This window comes from Eretmochelys imbricata, chromosome 1 (genome assembly GCF_965152235.1).
Source record: "Eretmochelys imbricata isolate rEreImb1 chromosome 1, rEreImb1.hap1, whole genome shotgun sequence".
Lineage (NCBI taxonomy): Eukaryota > Metazoa > Chordata > Testudines > Cheloniidae > Eretmochelys > Eretmochelys imbricata.
Genome location: NC_135572.1, coordinates 238399700 through 238416001, shown reverse-complemented (window position 1 = coordinate 238416001; position 16302 = coordinate 238399700). Strand labels below are relative to the sequence as shown.

Below are 16302 nucleotides of genomic sequence, written 5' to 3'. Positions count from 1 at the left end.
ATCATCATAATTTGTTTTTAAACTAAGTTTAATTGTATGCAATATCCTTATTCTGCAAAGGAGGGAGTGAGGAAAGAAATCATTTTCAAGGTAGTAATATGGGATCACTTAATTAGGGGTAGGCAAATAACTTCAAGTGAGTAGGCTGCTGCGGGTAGGTGACAGAATGAGGAATGTGAAGTCTACTGTCATCGCATAAATATTTCTGGCCAGTAGAGTTGGGAGGTAGGGGGGGTAAAAAAAATTGCATTAAAGTTCAGATCTCTCTATTGCTTGGTGAAAATAGCTCTGAAAGCTGGAAACATGTAAGATGATTTCCTTCTATTTAATAATTTCTTGTATCCGACACATGAAAAACCTTCAGCTGTCAGGGATTACTGTTCAACTCTTCATATATCAATTTCTTTAAGAATTAGGGAACGCTCAGTGCACAATGGGATACAGTGCTTAGCTGCATTATCCCTAAGTTCCAGCGAACCTCACTGAGTTACATCATACCATGTAGTCTTTCTGCACAAGCCTCTTCTCCACTAAAATGCTCCCCCTTTACAGCACCACAGTTCTCCCAACTGCCAGTGCTGCAGACAAAAATAGCACGTCACGGTGCTTTTCCACCTGTACTACTCTGTAAACGGTTTTCAGATAAGTGTCCCAAAGCCTAAGATATTTCTCATTGCATTTTGTGAAGAGTTGATTAATATTTTTCAAAAGTTTTGCTCGTAAATTGTATTCAACCAACAGAATATCACTTGGGATATTTTGCTGCAGCTCAGGCACTTGTATTTTACCTGTATTGATGATGGAACCAGTCTTCTGCCAGACAAACAGGCTGTGAAGTAAAAACTGCTGAAGTTGGCAGTACCAATGTATCTCTCATTTCTACAGATGTGGTTAATTTAGCAACCAGCCCATTGTTATTAGAGAAGATTCATAGTCAATTGTGCTATAAGGAACGTATTATACAAAACAGTTATCAGCTCACTTACTGTGGTTACATAAATGAGAGGTCTGATAATTATTGTCAATAATAATACTCCACCTGTCATTTTACCTCTGTTTCTGCATGATTTAAGACAAGATCCTACACTTTACCCAATACTTGTACCAGGCTTTCACATTGCCTTTCAAATTACATTCCAGCCATTTGCAGGTATCTATGAATTCACAATCGGGAAAGTTACATTACAGACCAGACCTTGACATGGGTTTGTACTTTAATATGTAAAAAAATGCCTTTCTTGAAATAAAAAAATCCAATAGCCAGTTTCAATAAAACATCCAAAGAAATTCCATTTTCCACAAGCTCTGTTCAACTACTGAATATTATGCATAAAATAGAAACACCCTTTACAAACAGCATCCTGCCTTTGGGAATGCTTTGAGATAGTCTCTTGAATCAGGAGTTTGCCTCCAAAAAATCATGACTGCCATATAGTTATTCTCTCACAGTTGGCTTCACAGAGATTCTGTGCGGAGATGTGTACCAGGGCGGCTTGTTCCTGCCTCTCTGTTAAAGCCCACAAACTGCTCAGAGACCTTTTATTGGTAAAAACACTCCATGCAGTTTATTTACCACAGTGTTTCCACCACTCTTTTATATGCTGTACAGCCTTATGCCTACTGTCCTAGGGAGCCCTCAGCTCCGGAGGCAGGGGAGATCTCTCTCTCTCTCTCTTTTTCTGCTTCCCCTCCCTTCCTTCCTTCCTTTCTGTGCCTTTTGTATCATCTGCCTGATGGGCTAATTAGCCTCTTCGTTCTCCTCAGCCATCAGTTAGGCACAGCTCTTCGTAATGAGGTCTACTCTAGAGTAATTAATTAGTTACAGTGACCAGAGTGCTGGCTCAGCTGCTGTTGCCCAGCACCCTGACACAGGATTATAAACAGTTTCTTCATCAGAGATCATGAACAATGTAGTGATTGTTACAGTAACTAGATATACAATTTAATATTAAAGTAATAATTGTCCTTGATATTAATGACAATTTGTTTATCTGCATGTAGGTGGCCCATATCAGAGCAGAAAGAGACATATTGGTTGAAGCGGATGGTGCTTGGGTGGTGAAAATGTTTTATAGTTTTCAGGATAAAAGGAATCTTTACCTGATCATGGAGTTCCTACCTGGAGGTAAAAAGCAAACCAATGAGTTCAGTGGCTCAGTGCTTAAAGTATTTATTCCTTTTTTTATGTAGTTGATGACAAAAGCAATCTTAATGGGATTTTTATGCTATGTTAAATTTCAGTGTCAGTGATATCACCATTCCTGCATTTTTTTTTTCATTTTTTTAAGCCCTTAAAACATCTGTAATCATAGTTGTGGTTTTGGATGAAATAATTCCTGTAATCAGCTGTTCTGCTGTTCTCTACAGATGCCAATAACTGTGAAAGTGGCTATTGCTGAAAACAATTACTGTGTGGTATATGTTAGGAGATACGTAATTAAACTGACTCCACCTCACTGAGTACCCTACTTAAAAATCCAGTTAATAATTTTCAGCTGGTTCCTGCTAGGTCCAATTTGCCAAACAGGCTCTGAAGCAGAGTAACAATGGGTCTATTGGGCTAGCAATTCCGTGCAGCTGAAACCTGCAGAAACCTGCAATTGTAGGATTCTAATGGAATCTACTGACATTTCCAGTAGGGCTATCCTGGGTAATTAAAATGCACTGGTCTTTCTAATGTGTTTTTCTCTGTGGGTAGGTGATATGATGACCTTACTTATGAAGAAAGACACTTTAACAGAAGAGGAAACACAATTTTACATTTCTGAAACTGTGCTGGCCATCGATGCCATTCATCAGCTGGGATTCATCCATAGAGATATTAAACCAGATAACCTCTTGCTGGATGCCAAGGCATGTAACTTGTTTGTAAACTATTTAAATTTAAACTTCTACTGTCTGATGCCAATCTCCCTTACATGTGTGTTAATCAGAAATAACTCCATTGTATCCGTTAGCATTACACTAGTGTTTAAACTGGTGGGAGTGAAATCAGAATCTGCCTCCCATATTTTATCTTGTAGAACATCTATACAATTAGCATAGCAAAAGTAGCACTAAATTGTTTCACTTTACTGAAAGTGTTTACAATGGGGATCTTCTTAGATGCTAGAAAAGACCCATCCACAATGTCCATATACTTGCAGACTGTAGTGTCGAGCTAAAACTACGTTCACATACATTAATTGTTGTTGCAATCTGTTACTTTAAGAAAAGCATAAAGTACAAAATATACGATAATGCTACATAAATGTTCAGTTTTTCTTTTAAATGATCATTGTCATTTTTGATGCCATTATCTCATTTGGCTTTTTATCTGTTAACTGATCAGAAGGGAGATTTACTGGTAAGAGCCAAGAATCTAAACTAGTCTGTTACCTTATGTGAGTCTGATGACCACCTTTGTATCTTTCTAAATCTAGCTATAAAACTGGATTAAAACACGATATTAAATTTTTTAAAGTATATTTCATCCTAGTTGAGACTTCCTAAGTAAACAGTATTGTACTTTTCCATTTTTTCCCTCTAACCCCAAGCATCAGATAAACAAACAAAACTCCAAAATTCTTTGGAATAATTAAGCATAGTTCATTCATTACAAAGAAGAGGCAATGATTCCCCTGCTAAGAAAAAATCATTCTTTCTTGCTGTATAAAGATTCAGTCATTATAATGCCCTCTAGATAAATAATACTGCACAAATCTGCAGTTCACGCATTTCTGAAGTGAGCAGGTAATGTTATTAAGATGCGTTGCTCCCTCTAACACTCAACTTTTCCAATAATGTTTTTATCTTCTCTTGATTCTGTAGGGTCATGTGAAGCTATCTGATTTTGGACTATGCACTGGTTTAAAGAAAGCTCATCGAACTGAATTCTACAGGAACCTCACACACAATCCACCAAGTGACTTTTGTAAGTATAAAGGTGTTCTAGTTAAAGTGTTAAACGGCTTTAGACTGCAGCCATTCCACACTGTAATTTTAAGCCTGTTAGGTTTCACAGAATAAGCAAGACTGGGTTGGGTTGAGTTGTTTTTTGAATGGGAGAAGACTCCACAGAATAGCTAGGCATTAGAGGAAGGAGATGGTGTTGGTGATTCTGTAGGTGGCACTTTTCTCCGAGTCTGAATTGAACCCATCCCCCATAATGTTAGCGGACCCTGTACTTCTGGAAACTTTCTTTCAGCTAGAATGTCCTCATCAGTTTGAATCAGTAATGATCTGATGAAACTTTTCATAATGGTAAGGGTGTCATCCTGTTTGCCATGGTCACATTTCAATGGTAGGTAACTAATTACATGCTTCTGATCTAAATTCCCCTTGTGGTTGAATTCGGATTCCTTGTTCTTAACTTCCAGCTTTGCTGTGCAATGGCTGCCATGGTCAGAGGTGCCTGTATTTTATTGGTGGAAGGAGTAATCTGTGTATATACATTACCAGGCCCAACATAAAGGTGTTGCGCTTCAGTTAGTTAATGTTGTAAAACATTAAGAAATCCTTGGATCATTGTATCAAATATCATTATTGTTACTATTGCACTTTAAACATTCCCTGTCCAGGCAGCTTAGAATTGTTTGACATAATCTCCCTTTTCCCTCCTTCCATTCTACCAAAAAAATAAAAATCTGTAATTGGGCATTTTAAAGGTACAAAAAGATTATTTTGTAAAAACGACATGTTATCAATCGGGCTGATTTTTTTTTTTCTTTCTTTCTTGTACTCTTTCACAAATCTTTTAATGTCTAATAACTCTGTTTTGTAACTAAGCATTTCAGAATATGAACTCAAAGAGAAAAGCAGAAACGTGGAAGAAGAACAGACGACAGTTGGTGAGTCACTTTGCAGTGGAACCTATTTACGTTTTGTAGAAATAAAGTTGTCTGCACATACCTCTTTGTACAGACAAACTTTAAAAGTCTGCGTTAATGTTCAAGTTGCTGCCTTAAAATCTCAAAGGCCCAGATCATGCAAACATGAACATGCTTAACTTCGTGTGAGTAGTTCCACTGTAGTCAAGAGGCAGTGTGGTTTAGTAGTTAAGGCACCAAATTCAGTCACAAGACCTGAGGGCAGATCTTCAGTTGGTATAAATGTTCATAGCATGGAGCCATGGAAACTTTTTTACAGATCTGCCACTTGGAGCACTTATTCCTGGCTCTGCCACTGGACCTGCTGTCAAGTCAATTCACTTCTCTGTGCTTTTGTTTCCCTTCCCACGTTTCGTTTGTCTTGTCATTTAGACTGGAAACTCTTCAGAGCAGGGATTGCTTCTTACATACGTTTGTATATTACCTAGCACAGTGGGGCCCCCCTCTCAGTTGGGTCCTCTAAGTGCTATCATCATACATTGAATTAATGCTAACAACAAGTGTTTGCATGATTAGTGCCTAAGTAAGGATATTCAAAAACAGTCCACCAGTAAAGGTAACTCAACTACATTGTACAACTGAGTTCATATAATTGATTGTATGCTTTGTAAATCACAAACTGTAACATATTAAACTCATAAAATAACAACAAAAGTATGTCTTTGCTGTATTTGAAAAGATTAATAAATATTTGTAAATAGAAAAAATAATAAACATTGCATGTGTGCAGTACAGCCAAGAAAACATTGCTCTCTGACCCTTAACTTTGGCATTTCTTGACTCGATAAAATTTACATTGGTGGTTGAGCTGGTTTAAAATATCTGACACATTTGTTTTTCAAAACACCTATTTGCTTGTGTGTTTTGTAATTTTATAGGTTGTGTCTTCACTGCACTGTTAACTTGGGTGATTTGGCAGTTGGGCGAGAGCCCCTGGATGGGTCCAGTTTGGGTGTGAGCAGCCAAACCATAAAGCCATGTCCACTAGCCTGAGTCAACACTAGCACTGTACTTGCTTGTGTGAGACACTAGGACTTCTGAGGTCTCATCCCATGGTTCTTTGCACTGCAGTAAAATGAGATGCTCTGTGATTGTTTCCTAGTGAATTATAGGAGAAGGTCTCTGTCTTTCTGGGCATGGAGTGGGATCTGTGGGAAGGCATTGGAAAACTATCAGCAGTTGAGTGATTGAGCCCGCGTCCTCACTGCAAAGTAGGCAGGTTACCACCCTGAGTGTAATTAGCATTTTGGCTTTAAGTAGAGATGAGTGACATTCAAAATTTCCATCCGTTGGGAAATTCCTGACCAGCTCTAGCTTTAACCTGTACCCCAGGATAGGCCAGCGAGCTCAGGTACAAAGCACACCTCACTTTTTTGTGTGTGAATGGGAGCCATGTTAGGGGAAACACCTGCATAAGAGCCTGAGTTAATTCTGCAATGCAGATGCGCTCATATACAGAACAGTTTGTTAGTGTTTCAGGAGCATCAGATGTTGAATGTACACTTTTTCTGACTTCTTTTGTAATTTACTAGTAATACGGTAGGCTAAAATGTAGATAAAGAACTGTGATCTAAGAAATCGTTGATATTTCCGTCTGTATGTACTATGGTCTCGTCACACTTCAGGGGGCAGGGGGGGCAGTCTAACTTCAAAGTTATTTTTGGTTCTGTGCTTGTGTATCTAAATGAATGGTCTCTTTTGAGTTTTATGTATTGTGACTTATCAAATGACTTACCCTTTTTCCACTAAATATTAGTACTCTATATATTCATTCCAATACGTTTTTTTTTCACAGAACTTTAAAATGGTGAGTGTATAACCCATATAAAGAGCCCACCCAACCCCTACTTTTTTTTCCCCCAGGCATACTCTACTGTTGGGACCCCAGATTATATTGCTCCGGAAGTATTCATGCAGACTGGGTACAACAAGTTGTGTGACTGGTGGTCTTTGGGAGTGATTATGTATGAAATGCTAATAGGTATGTTGTTACCAACCCCGGGATAGATTTTAGGGTCAGAAGGGACCATTAGATGATTGAGTCTGACCTGCTATATAACACAGGGCATAGAATTTCATCTAGTAACTTTTTTTTATTGAGCCCAACAATTCATGTTCAACTAAGTAGATCTTCCAGAAGGGCATTCACTCTTAATCTGAAGACATTAAGAGATGGAGAATGCACACTTCCCTTAGTTTGGTCCAGTGATTAATCAGCCTCACTGTTAAAAATTGTTACAAATTCAGTCCCCTTAACCTTTAATTTTACAATTCCAAAGGTATTTGGTAGTTTTCAAGGAGAGAATTTTTTTAGTTGACATTGCCATGCAGAACTTTTTGAGGGAGAGGTAGCAAAATGGCTTTGTTTTATGTCAGACTGGGCCTAAGTATGTTTTTCTCATGCTGGAAAAGCTCATTAAGCTTTTTTCCATGTATATAGGGTATCCACCTTTCTGCTCAGAAACGCCACAAGAAACTTATAGGAAAGTTATGAACTGGAAAGAAACATTGGTATTTCCTCCAGAGGTGCCCATTTCAGAGAAAGCAAAGGACTTAATTCTAAGGTGAGTAACTAAAACACTTGCGGCCATTCAGACCCATAGACATGATCATCTTCCATTATGTTCATTTTCCAGTGTGTAGAGAAACTCATTTCTGCAGTGTGGAAAGGTGCTGAACTCCTCTCCTTCTCCCCATACAACCATTTCCTGAGGCAAAGCTTTACAGGGATGGAAGTTCAGCTCACTGGGCCAGATTCTGCTACCACTGAAGTTGATGGGAGCAAGAGTAGGCCCTAAGGAGGGAAGTCCTGAATTACACTAATTTATATGTTTCAGAGTAGCAGCCGTGTTAGTCTGTATTCGCAAAAGGAAAAGGAGTACTTATGGCACCTTAGACTAACAAATTTATTTGAGCATAAGCTTTCGTGAGCTACAGCTCACTTCATCAGAGGCTGACAGAACCCCCATTCAATGGAAGTTTTGTCTGTATTAGGACTGCATGAGTGGGCCCTGAAAGAATATAAGAAATGGGGAGAGAGGAGGAATAAAGGGAGGATCATGAGGATGCAGGAAAAGACCAGTGATAATAGATTTTAGTGTGTAGTACTTGGTCTTGTAAAGCATGAGATGCGTGGGCTGCATAGGCTGCATTAGTCTTTATTACAGCTACCTTTCAAAAGATATAACTTTAGAAGCAGTCTTTTGTGACAAGCACTATAAAAATTATTAATAATGGTCCACAGTTATCTGGGATAAATTATTCAATCAAGTGGAAGATTAAAGCATCTTTTAATTTTAGACACAGAGAAGGTTTTAGGTTGAAAGAGAAGTTGAAGGACCCCATCCAGGTACCTCTCCCACTTCACTCTTTCCGCTATCCACTTCATCTGTTCTTGGTAAATACTTCAATTTTTCAGTTTTTCAATTACACCTCACAAAAATTTGTTCCAAATTCTCATCTGAATGCTTTGCATGAGGGAACAGGAATAATGCAACTGCAAATCTCTTGGAGTGTCTGTCTCCAGCAACAGAGGCAGAACAGATCTGAAAAAAAAGAATGTTTTTGAAAATTTGATTTTTGTTATCCATCGGGGAACTGGAATAACTGAACAGCATCCAGCACGTAAAGCACATCAATTCAGAGCCAAACAAAACAACACAGCAGATATAATGGAGTTTGACTTAATCAGCATTTCTCAAATGCAGCCACTGTGGTTGCATGTGGCCACCGTGAACTTTTCTTGTAGTCATAGCATCCTGTGCTGTGATGGGGGGTAAGAGGAGCAAAGCAGTGCCTCCTTCCCTCCACTCCCCATTGCTCCTGGATGCACTGCCTTAGTGTTGGTTGCTGGGGCCTCCAGCAAGGGTTGGACCCTGCCCCCCTCTGGAGACACCTGGGGCACAACGGTGGAGGAGCAGTCACTTGGTGAGTTCCTCACCTTCTGGCCATGGGGCTTCAGGCTCCAGCCCCGAGCTCTGAATGCGTGGTGGTGGGCCCCAGGCTCTGTCCGCGCAGCTTTGGGCTGTCCCCAAGCCCCCTCCCCTCAGCTTCAGGCTCTGGCCCCCTGCTGCCTCATCCAGCCACCCATCCCCATGGTCCCCGCTCCCCCTGACCCTCCCAGCCAGGGCTTAATTTGCCCCCACGTTTTCTGGGGCTGAGTAAATGATACTTGTATGTTTGTTAATATCACTTTTCACAACTGACTTACTAGCTAGCAATGAATAAATTACAATAATTTGGATGTATATATGTGCATATTTATTTGTTTTTCCTAAAGTTAATTAAGTATTTTAGGAAAAAGCGTGAGAGTGGCCACCAGCAAGAGTTGGTGGCTGCACTCCAAGGCCACCAAGTAATTTGTCCTGAGAACCCCAATATAGAGTTGTTGGGCTGTCTGGATAAAATCACATTTCCAAAAGCCATTTCTTGGTGGTGGTGGTGGTGGTGGTGTTTATTCCTTACTTAATATTGATTGACCTGTAGGGATTTGGTTTCAAGGATCAGATTAGAAATAATTTTTCGTTGGCTTTTTTATTTTTTGGCAGAAGGGTACTTTGATATATTCAAAGGTTGAGGTGTGAAATTATTTCCTACAAGTGCCATTCAGATGTAAGCCAAGAATATTACTCTTGTGGGAGTATGGCTTAGTCAATTTATAACCTGACTGACTTGTTACATTACTGAAATGCCTGTCAGAACTTGCTTTGTGCTGGCAAGAAAGAGTTTTGTTTCTGTGAAGGTTTGGCAGGTAACATCTTTTATGAATCTGGATGTTGTGATCATTTAGGTATAGCCAGTTACCCAGATTGATTCTTATAAATGAATTGCTCTGAGTGTGTTAGCAACTGCCGAACACACACTCTTGTAATTCTGTTGCCTGAAATAATGGAGAGAATCTTCGATCTGCTGGACAACAATTGCTGCTGAGCACAAATTGTCTACCGCTTTCCGTGCGGAACAGATGACTACGTGAGAGCAGAAGTGGAATGTAGTTAAACAACTCAACTTTCAGAAGCAACATCAGTTTATACAAAAGCAGCATGTCCATCAGCAAATGGGTTTATGGGAGGGCAGCACAGTGTCATGCAGCACGCTGAAGGCCCAATCTGCAAGTAGCTGAGTGGATTCAACTCCCCTGAGATCAATGGGTGGCTTAGAACCTAGAGGGACTGGGCTCTTTGTTTGAAAGGGCCTTGTTGTTTTCTCCATTATGGATGCTTGACAAGGCACTTGCTTCTCAAATTGTCTGGTGGCTAAGCTACCAGTTCCAGGAGGCTGAATCACAGCGCAGCACTGACTGCTTGTCTGGTGGAACGTGCCGCTGTGTAATGCAGGCGGATAAGGAGGTTTTGGAGGTTGGTTAAAAAGAGCACGTACTTAGCAGAAATGGATGCTTTAAAATCAAGGTATCTCTCTTGGGCCAGACCATATAGAGAAACTGGAAATTCCAAGAAACTAAATGTCTTCCTGTTACTGCTTTGGAATAATAACCAGCCCTGGCAGCAACTTGGTCACAGAAGCCTGGGACTGGAGGGGAAATATGAGATATTACCATTGTAGCATTGTGCCTTTTATAATATGACGGACAACATTTTATTTCTGTGATTTTTCTAGGTGTAATGGGATGTTGAACAATCCAAAGATAAAACAATTTTAAAGGATTTTACAAAATTTCTGCTACAGGATTGTACAATGATTTATTTTGTAGGCTCCTTTCTGCATTGATTGTAACATTCTTCCTTTTCTCCCCGTCAGATTTTGTATTGATTCAGAAAATAGAATTGGTAGTAATGGAGTAGAGGAAATAAAAGATCATCCATTTTTTGAAGAAGTTGACTGGGGACATATCAGGTATATAGATGTGCTTTGTATATTGGATCTAAATCTTGGTAGCAATAATTTCATATGCTGTAAAGGCAGGAATAACTTGTCTTAATTAGCTTTTTATTTTAAAGTGTACCTCTTGGGAAAAACAAGCAATTCCAGCCTTGTTCTCAGAGGAGGGAAACTGACATTCATAGAGCTGATCAGTCTTTTAACATTCCCTAAACTAGAGAGAATCCCGACTAGTTTGCAGTGATGCAGGACAGAAAGCAGTGGTGGCAGGGAAAGCAGAGTGATTCCTGATTTGCACTCACCTACCTCCAGCATGTTTGCTCCCATGGCTGCAGTGGGCCAGACCTTAGAAGCCTCCCACCTCTCCCCCTGCTCCCACAGCTACCCGTACTGTAACAGGCTGCCAGTATAGCTCATGGCTTTGAAAATACATGTGGCCAGTTCCCCGAGAGCAGCCAGTGGTCACCCACAGGTAGCATGTAGCCTTCTGACCAGGTCATTTGAGGAGGGGAAAAAAAAGAAAATTAAAAAACCCCAGCAAATAAAAATAGCAAACAAAAAAATCATACACAGAAATCACATGGAGAAAGAGAATGAAAAGGAGAAAAGGCTGCAACTATGAATGAAACACAGGGGCATCTCTTTTAAAACTGACTTCAGTGGCACTCAAAATATGGCCAGTAGGGACTGCTGCTGCTACCATCCTTTCAGGATGCAAGGTAAACCTGTGTCTTATAAATATCGTACCTTCATATGTAAAAGCCCATATTTCTCCTTAATGGTCACCCCACCCAATCCCACAGCTCACTTAGCTCAGTTGAAGTCAGTGGAGGTATAACATTGTACACCAGCTGAGGATCTTGACCTTCGTGTTTACAAGGGGGATATTGTCATCCTGTAGCAAAATTAAAAGGTAATGAAGCCTTTCTTACTGTTCGGTTCTCTTTTATTTGTGTGTAGGGAGAGGCCAGCTGCAATTCCTATAGAAATCAAAAGTATTGACGACACTTCCAATTTCGATGAATTTCCTGAATCTGATATTTTACAGCCAGGTGAGACCTTGTAAATTGCAGTCGTATCTAACACATTCCAAAATATAACCATACATTTTATCTCCATTATATTCATTTTTCCAGTATCTTGATCCAGCTACTTCAGACCTGCACTGTGTTTGGATTATCTGGGAACTTTGTTAGTGAATTGCATTTAAATAAAAAAAAAATGTAAATCTGTGAACTTACCCCTTCCTTAATCCTCTTTCTCGGGCAGCGTGAAAAGACAGCTTTTAATATTGAGTTAATCTAGGGGGAAAAGGGGTGTAGGGGTGTGTGTGTGAAGGTGGGTGGGTGGGTGTGTGTGAGAGAGAAGGTGTGTTGCCTTAACGGTAAGCAGCTACAGGATTTCACCATATAGACAATATCACCACATTTCTGGTAAAGTGTATTGCACTAATTGGTTTCAGATGTTTGGTAACACTGAAATTTAAGCCAGAAGCAAATGTTATATTCTTTGTGGGCAAAATTTCAAAAGCATCTAAACGATAGACAAGCAGCAGTACTAAGGACTGTTAGATCCTTGGCAACCTAATTCTCATTGTAAGTCATATAGGCACTTTTGAAAAAGTTAGGTCCGCATATAGCAGGAGATTCTTAAATGTATGAGACCTGAATCTGCAAGGTGATGGGTTCCCTCAGCTCCCACTGGCTTCAGTTATACTATTTGTGTGTGTTGAGATGCATGCTTAAGTATGTTGGCGTCAAACAGTCTTTACTATTTTTCTAGCTCCTCCCACTTACCCAAAATCTTAATTTTTTTTCTGTAACTCTGAAATGGCTCCTATATAATGGCAAGTTGGTTTTCCTCTTCCTTTAATGCCAGAATTTTCAAACCTGGATGCCTAAAGTTAGGTACCTAAGTCTATATTTAGGCAGCTAATTAAATTACATGGATTTATTTTCATAAGTTTTGAGGATCTATTACTCCCATTGACTTTAATAGGCATTCGTGATACACAGTATCACAGAAAATGTTGCTTATTCTTTTGATGCCTAAATATGAACTTGAGAACCTAACTTTCAGCACCACGTCTGAAAATGTTGGCCTAGAACTATAGGAACATTTATTCTGAGTAATTATTTTACAAGAACAATTCTATGTTCAGCACTGGAATAATATTAGATGTTCATAAAGTAAAATGTTAGCTCTCCTAAATGTTCTACAAACATCACAAAAGCACTAAGTAGTGAAGAAGAGTGTAAATATAGAGTGATATAGTCCTGTTGGGAAAGGTCTGATTTGTTGCTGCTGTTTCTGGTGGGATACCGTGTGCGTGTGAACTCCTAAAAGTTGTTGGTTTTTTAATTGTGGTCACAGTTGTGGATCAGTATCTTACTGTGGCAGGCAATATAAAGGGCATTCCTTCCTCAAAGATGCCGGGTGATATCCTGGCCCTCCTGAAGTTAATGGCAAAACTTCCATTGACTTTACTAGGACCAGGATTTCACCTGTAGTCTTTATGATGCTAGAGAGAACCAACTTCAGGATTGTTTGCCTGACATTGTGTGGCAACTTCTCTTACCAGCAATACTAATGTTTTTAATTCTTTCCTTTTGATTTCTACATTCCAGTGCCAAATACCACAGAACCTGACTACAAATCCAAAGACTGGGTTTTCCTCAATTATACCTACAAGAGGTTTGAAGGGCTTACACAGCGTGGCTCTATCCCTTCCTACATGAAAGCTGGGAAGTTGTGAAACAAAACAAAACCCCACAAAATTAAAAACAAAACAAACAAAAAAAACCTCAGGTAGCTGCATCACCAGGCCTGCTTGGCGTAGATATCAATACAGTGACTCTGGTGCGCATCGACTTCACAAAGAAATTCTACGGGATTAGGATTTCTAAGACTACTACAGGAATTAGTTGGCAGTGCCAGCTGGCTTTTTTTTTTTTTTTTTTTTTTTTAATATTTGAATATTTTTGTTAACTTTATTATACAAAGGTACTGGAATAAAAGGATCATACATCCCTTTGTAAGTGCACTGCCTATGGGTGTATAAAGGTTAATTATGCCTCTGTGTACTGTGGCTTTGTTTGTACTGTAAGCCATCTAATCCACCCAGGAGAAAAACATATCATTTTAAAAAGCAACATGGGCTAATGTTGTAGCACCATTATTTTACTGCTGACCTGGTGGGTCTTAGATATAAATATACAGTATAAAAACCATCAACCATATTTGTAAAAGTCTGAGTGATTGTCCACATGCATTCCTCTCCTGGTGTACATGCACCCATGCACAGAGTAATTTAACAGTCATCAAACAACCAGAGACAACATTGCTCTTTTCCTCAAAGAAGCCTCTCACCTTGGTACAGAGCTCCCGAGAACACCTAAAAGGGTAGCTCCACCTGTGGAAGAAAGATACTCCTCCTCTTGCTCAACAGTGAGCGCATACCAACATAGGACAGGTTCCACCCTTATACTTATTAATCAACTTCCGTAGCTCCACTTCTGAAGATCAGGGCCCATTCCATCATGCCTCTGCAACTTCTCTAAGTAGCATTCCCTTTTTTTGAGCTATGTAGGGCAGCTACCTGGACTCAGTCCACATTTTCATTCAGTACTATTCCTTAGTAGAGAGTTTCAGATCTGATGTCCACTTTGGCAGAGCTGTCCTGCAACTGTTGTTTAAACAGAGTGCAAGTAGATCTCTTGACAGTGAGGTCACGGCTTGTGAGGCACCAGAAGTGACACACATGTGGACAATCACATGAACAAGGTTACTTGTCTTACAGTAACTGTGGTTCTTCGAGATGTGTTCACAGCCTGACCACCTTCCCTGAGGGATGGTTGGGCCCTCTCTGGCCCTTATGCCCTCAGAACATCCAGGACGCAGATGCGGCCTCAACAGATGCTGCTCTTCAAAATAATCTAATCTCACACTTGTTAGGTGCATGTACCCCAGAAGTGGAATCCATGTGGGCCACACATCTTGAAGAACCACAGTTAATACAGAGTAAGTAGCCATTCTTTATAAAGATTAAAAAAAATGTGCCCTATGTGATTGAACTTTCCAAGATACCTGAAGGTAATTTTATTAAGGAGATTTCATGAAAATAGCAAACACTCAGAAAAACTGGTTATTTGTGTGTGGGGGGAGAGGAGAAGTATATACATTGAACTTAAAGCTATCTACTACACTGACTTGTCTGTACATATTAATTGGTTTATCACCAGGGAAAAAGCTACACCCTCCTAGTCATAACACTAAAGATAATTTGCATATAAAACTGCTGATGGCTAATCAAATGAATGCTCACATAGGAGTTACACTGTTAGGGAGACTTACTGCAGTATATTTAGCATAATAATCTCCCTTATCATGATAGTCGAATTTATTTTCTGAAAAAATGGCATTATTTTAATCTAATCAGCAAGTCAAATTAAAGAAAATACTAGTATACTGCTTTTAGAAGGGTAGTGGGAATTCTTTTTAAAGGCAAAACAATGACACTGTAATGATCTAAAGGCAACAGAAGGTTTATCTACACTGGCTTTCCAAAAACAAGGAAGTGCAACATATCTTTTTGCTTGTTAATTTTATCTTTTTTTCTTTTGCCAGTGTTTGTCATTGTGCCATTTTCTTTCTTATTCTCAGCGTACCAAAGATCCTGAAATGGCTTGATGATTGCAACCTTGTGAAGTTTTGATTTCCATGCCTATGTTTTATTAATTTCTGTTAAATGTGGAATGGGGTATACAATTCATAAAAGGTTTTTTTCTGGGAAGTTAACCTATTCCAGCAGGAGAAACTGTTAAATCATCAGTTGCATAGAGGTGAGCCTGAACCAAAATCCTGTATCTGACTACCCCCAAACTGAGGAGGAAGTTTGGATTGAAATAAAGCTGAATTTTTGGACTTGGGTCCCTCTTGAATCAGCATGGGTTAATTAACTGAGGTACAGGCAGTAAATGATGGTCAGGGGGATTATTTTGTTGTGTGAGAAGGGGTTAAAAGTACAAAGTAATGTTGCCAGCATTCAGAATTGAATATTGTTGAGACTGCATTTGCACTGTTAATTTGCCTTGCTGACGAGTTAGGTAAATTTTATTTTTATAGGTCAATTATTAAAAACCTAAGTCATTGCATACAGTGTGGGGTAATTTCAAGCATTGTAACATGCTGTACCTTGTCCTTTTAATGTTGTTCATATTACAAAAGCTCATTCTCTGAGTCTAAATGACAACTGCTATTTTTTTTCCCCTGGACTGTTGCATTGGTTGTGGTGGGGAAAGTTACATAGAAGCATTATAAAAGATTTATATGAGGCTTTTTACAGCATTTGAAAATAAACGTAGCATTCTTTTGTAAAGTTGCACTGTTTTTTAACCCAGTTCATAATGTCATTTTGTTTCCCTTTCCAAATGCGTGGATGACAGAGGACTTCTGAGACAGTTGAAGGCTTTCAGTGTTGGATATGCCCATATTGAATTCCATCATACACCAGTCACTGCTACGGTTGCCTTCGGTCAAAACAATTAGCCATGCTGCTGTTGCTATCATTACATAGACTGCAACCATATGTTTAAAA

General features: G+C 39.4%; 1 protein-coding gene across 1 annotated transcript in view; it reads left to right on the top strand.

The window, feature by feature from the left end:
- Positions 1–16083, top strand: part of STK38L (serine/threonine kinase 38 like) — a 60313-nt gene extending 44230 nt beyond the window's left edge. The window contains exons 6-14 of the mRNA XM_077826129.1: positions 2002–2125; positions 2699–2853; positions 3811–3913; positions 4768–4829; positions 6732–6849; positions 7309–7432; positions 10626–10721; positions 11667–11758; positions 13334–16083. Of these exons, the coding sequence (XP_077682255.1) occupies positions 2002–2125; positions 2699–2853; positions 3811–3913; positions 4768–4829; positions 6732–6849; positions 7309–7432; positions 10626–10721; positions 11667–11758; positions 13334–13461 (1002 nt within the window). The 3' untranslated portion in view covers positions 13462–16083. The remainder of the gene's footprint in view (positions 1–2001; positions 2126–2698; positions 2854–3810; positions 3914–4767; positions 4830–6731; positions 6850–7308; positions 7433–10625; positions 10722–11666; positions 11759–13333) is intronic.
- The last annotated feature ends 219 nt before the right edge of the window (positions 16084–16302 follow it).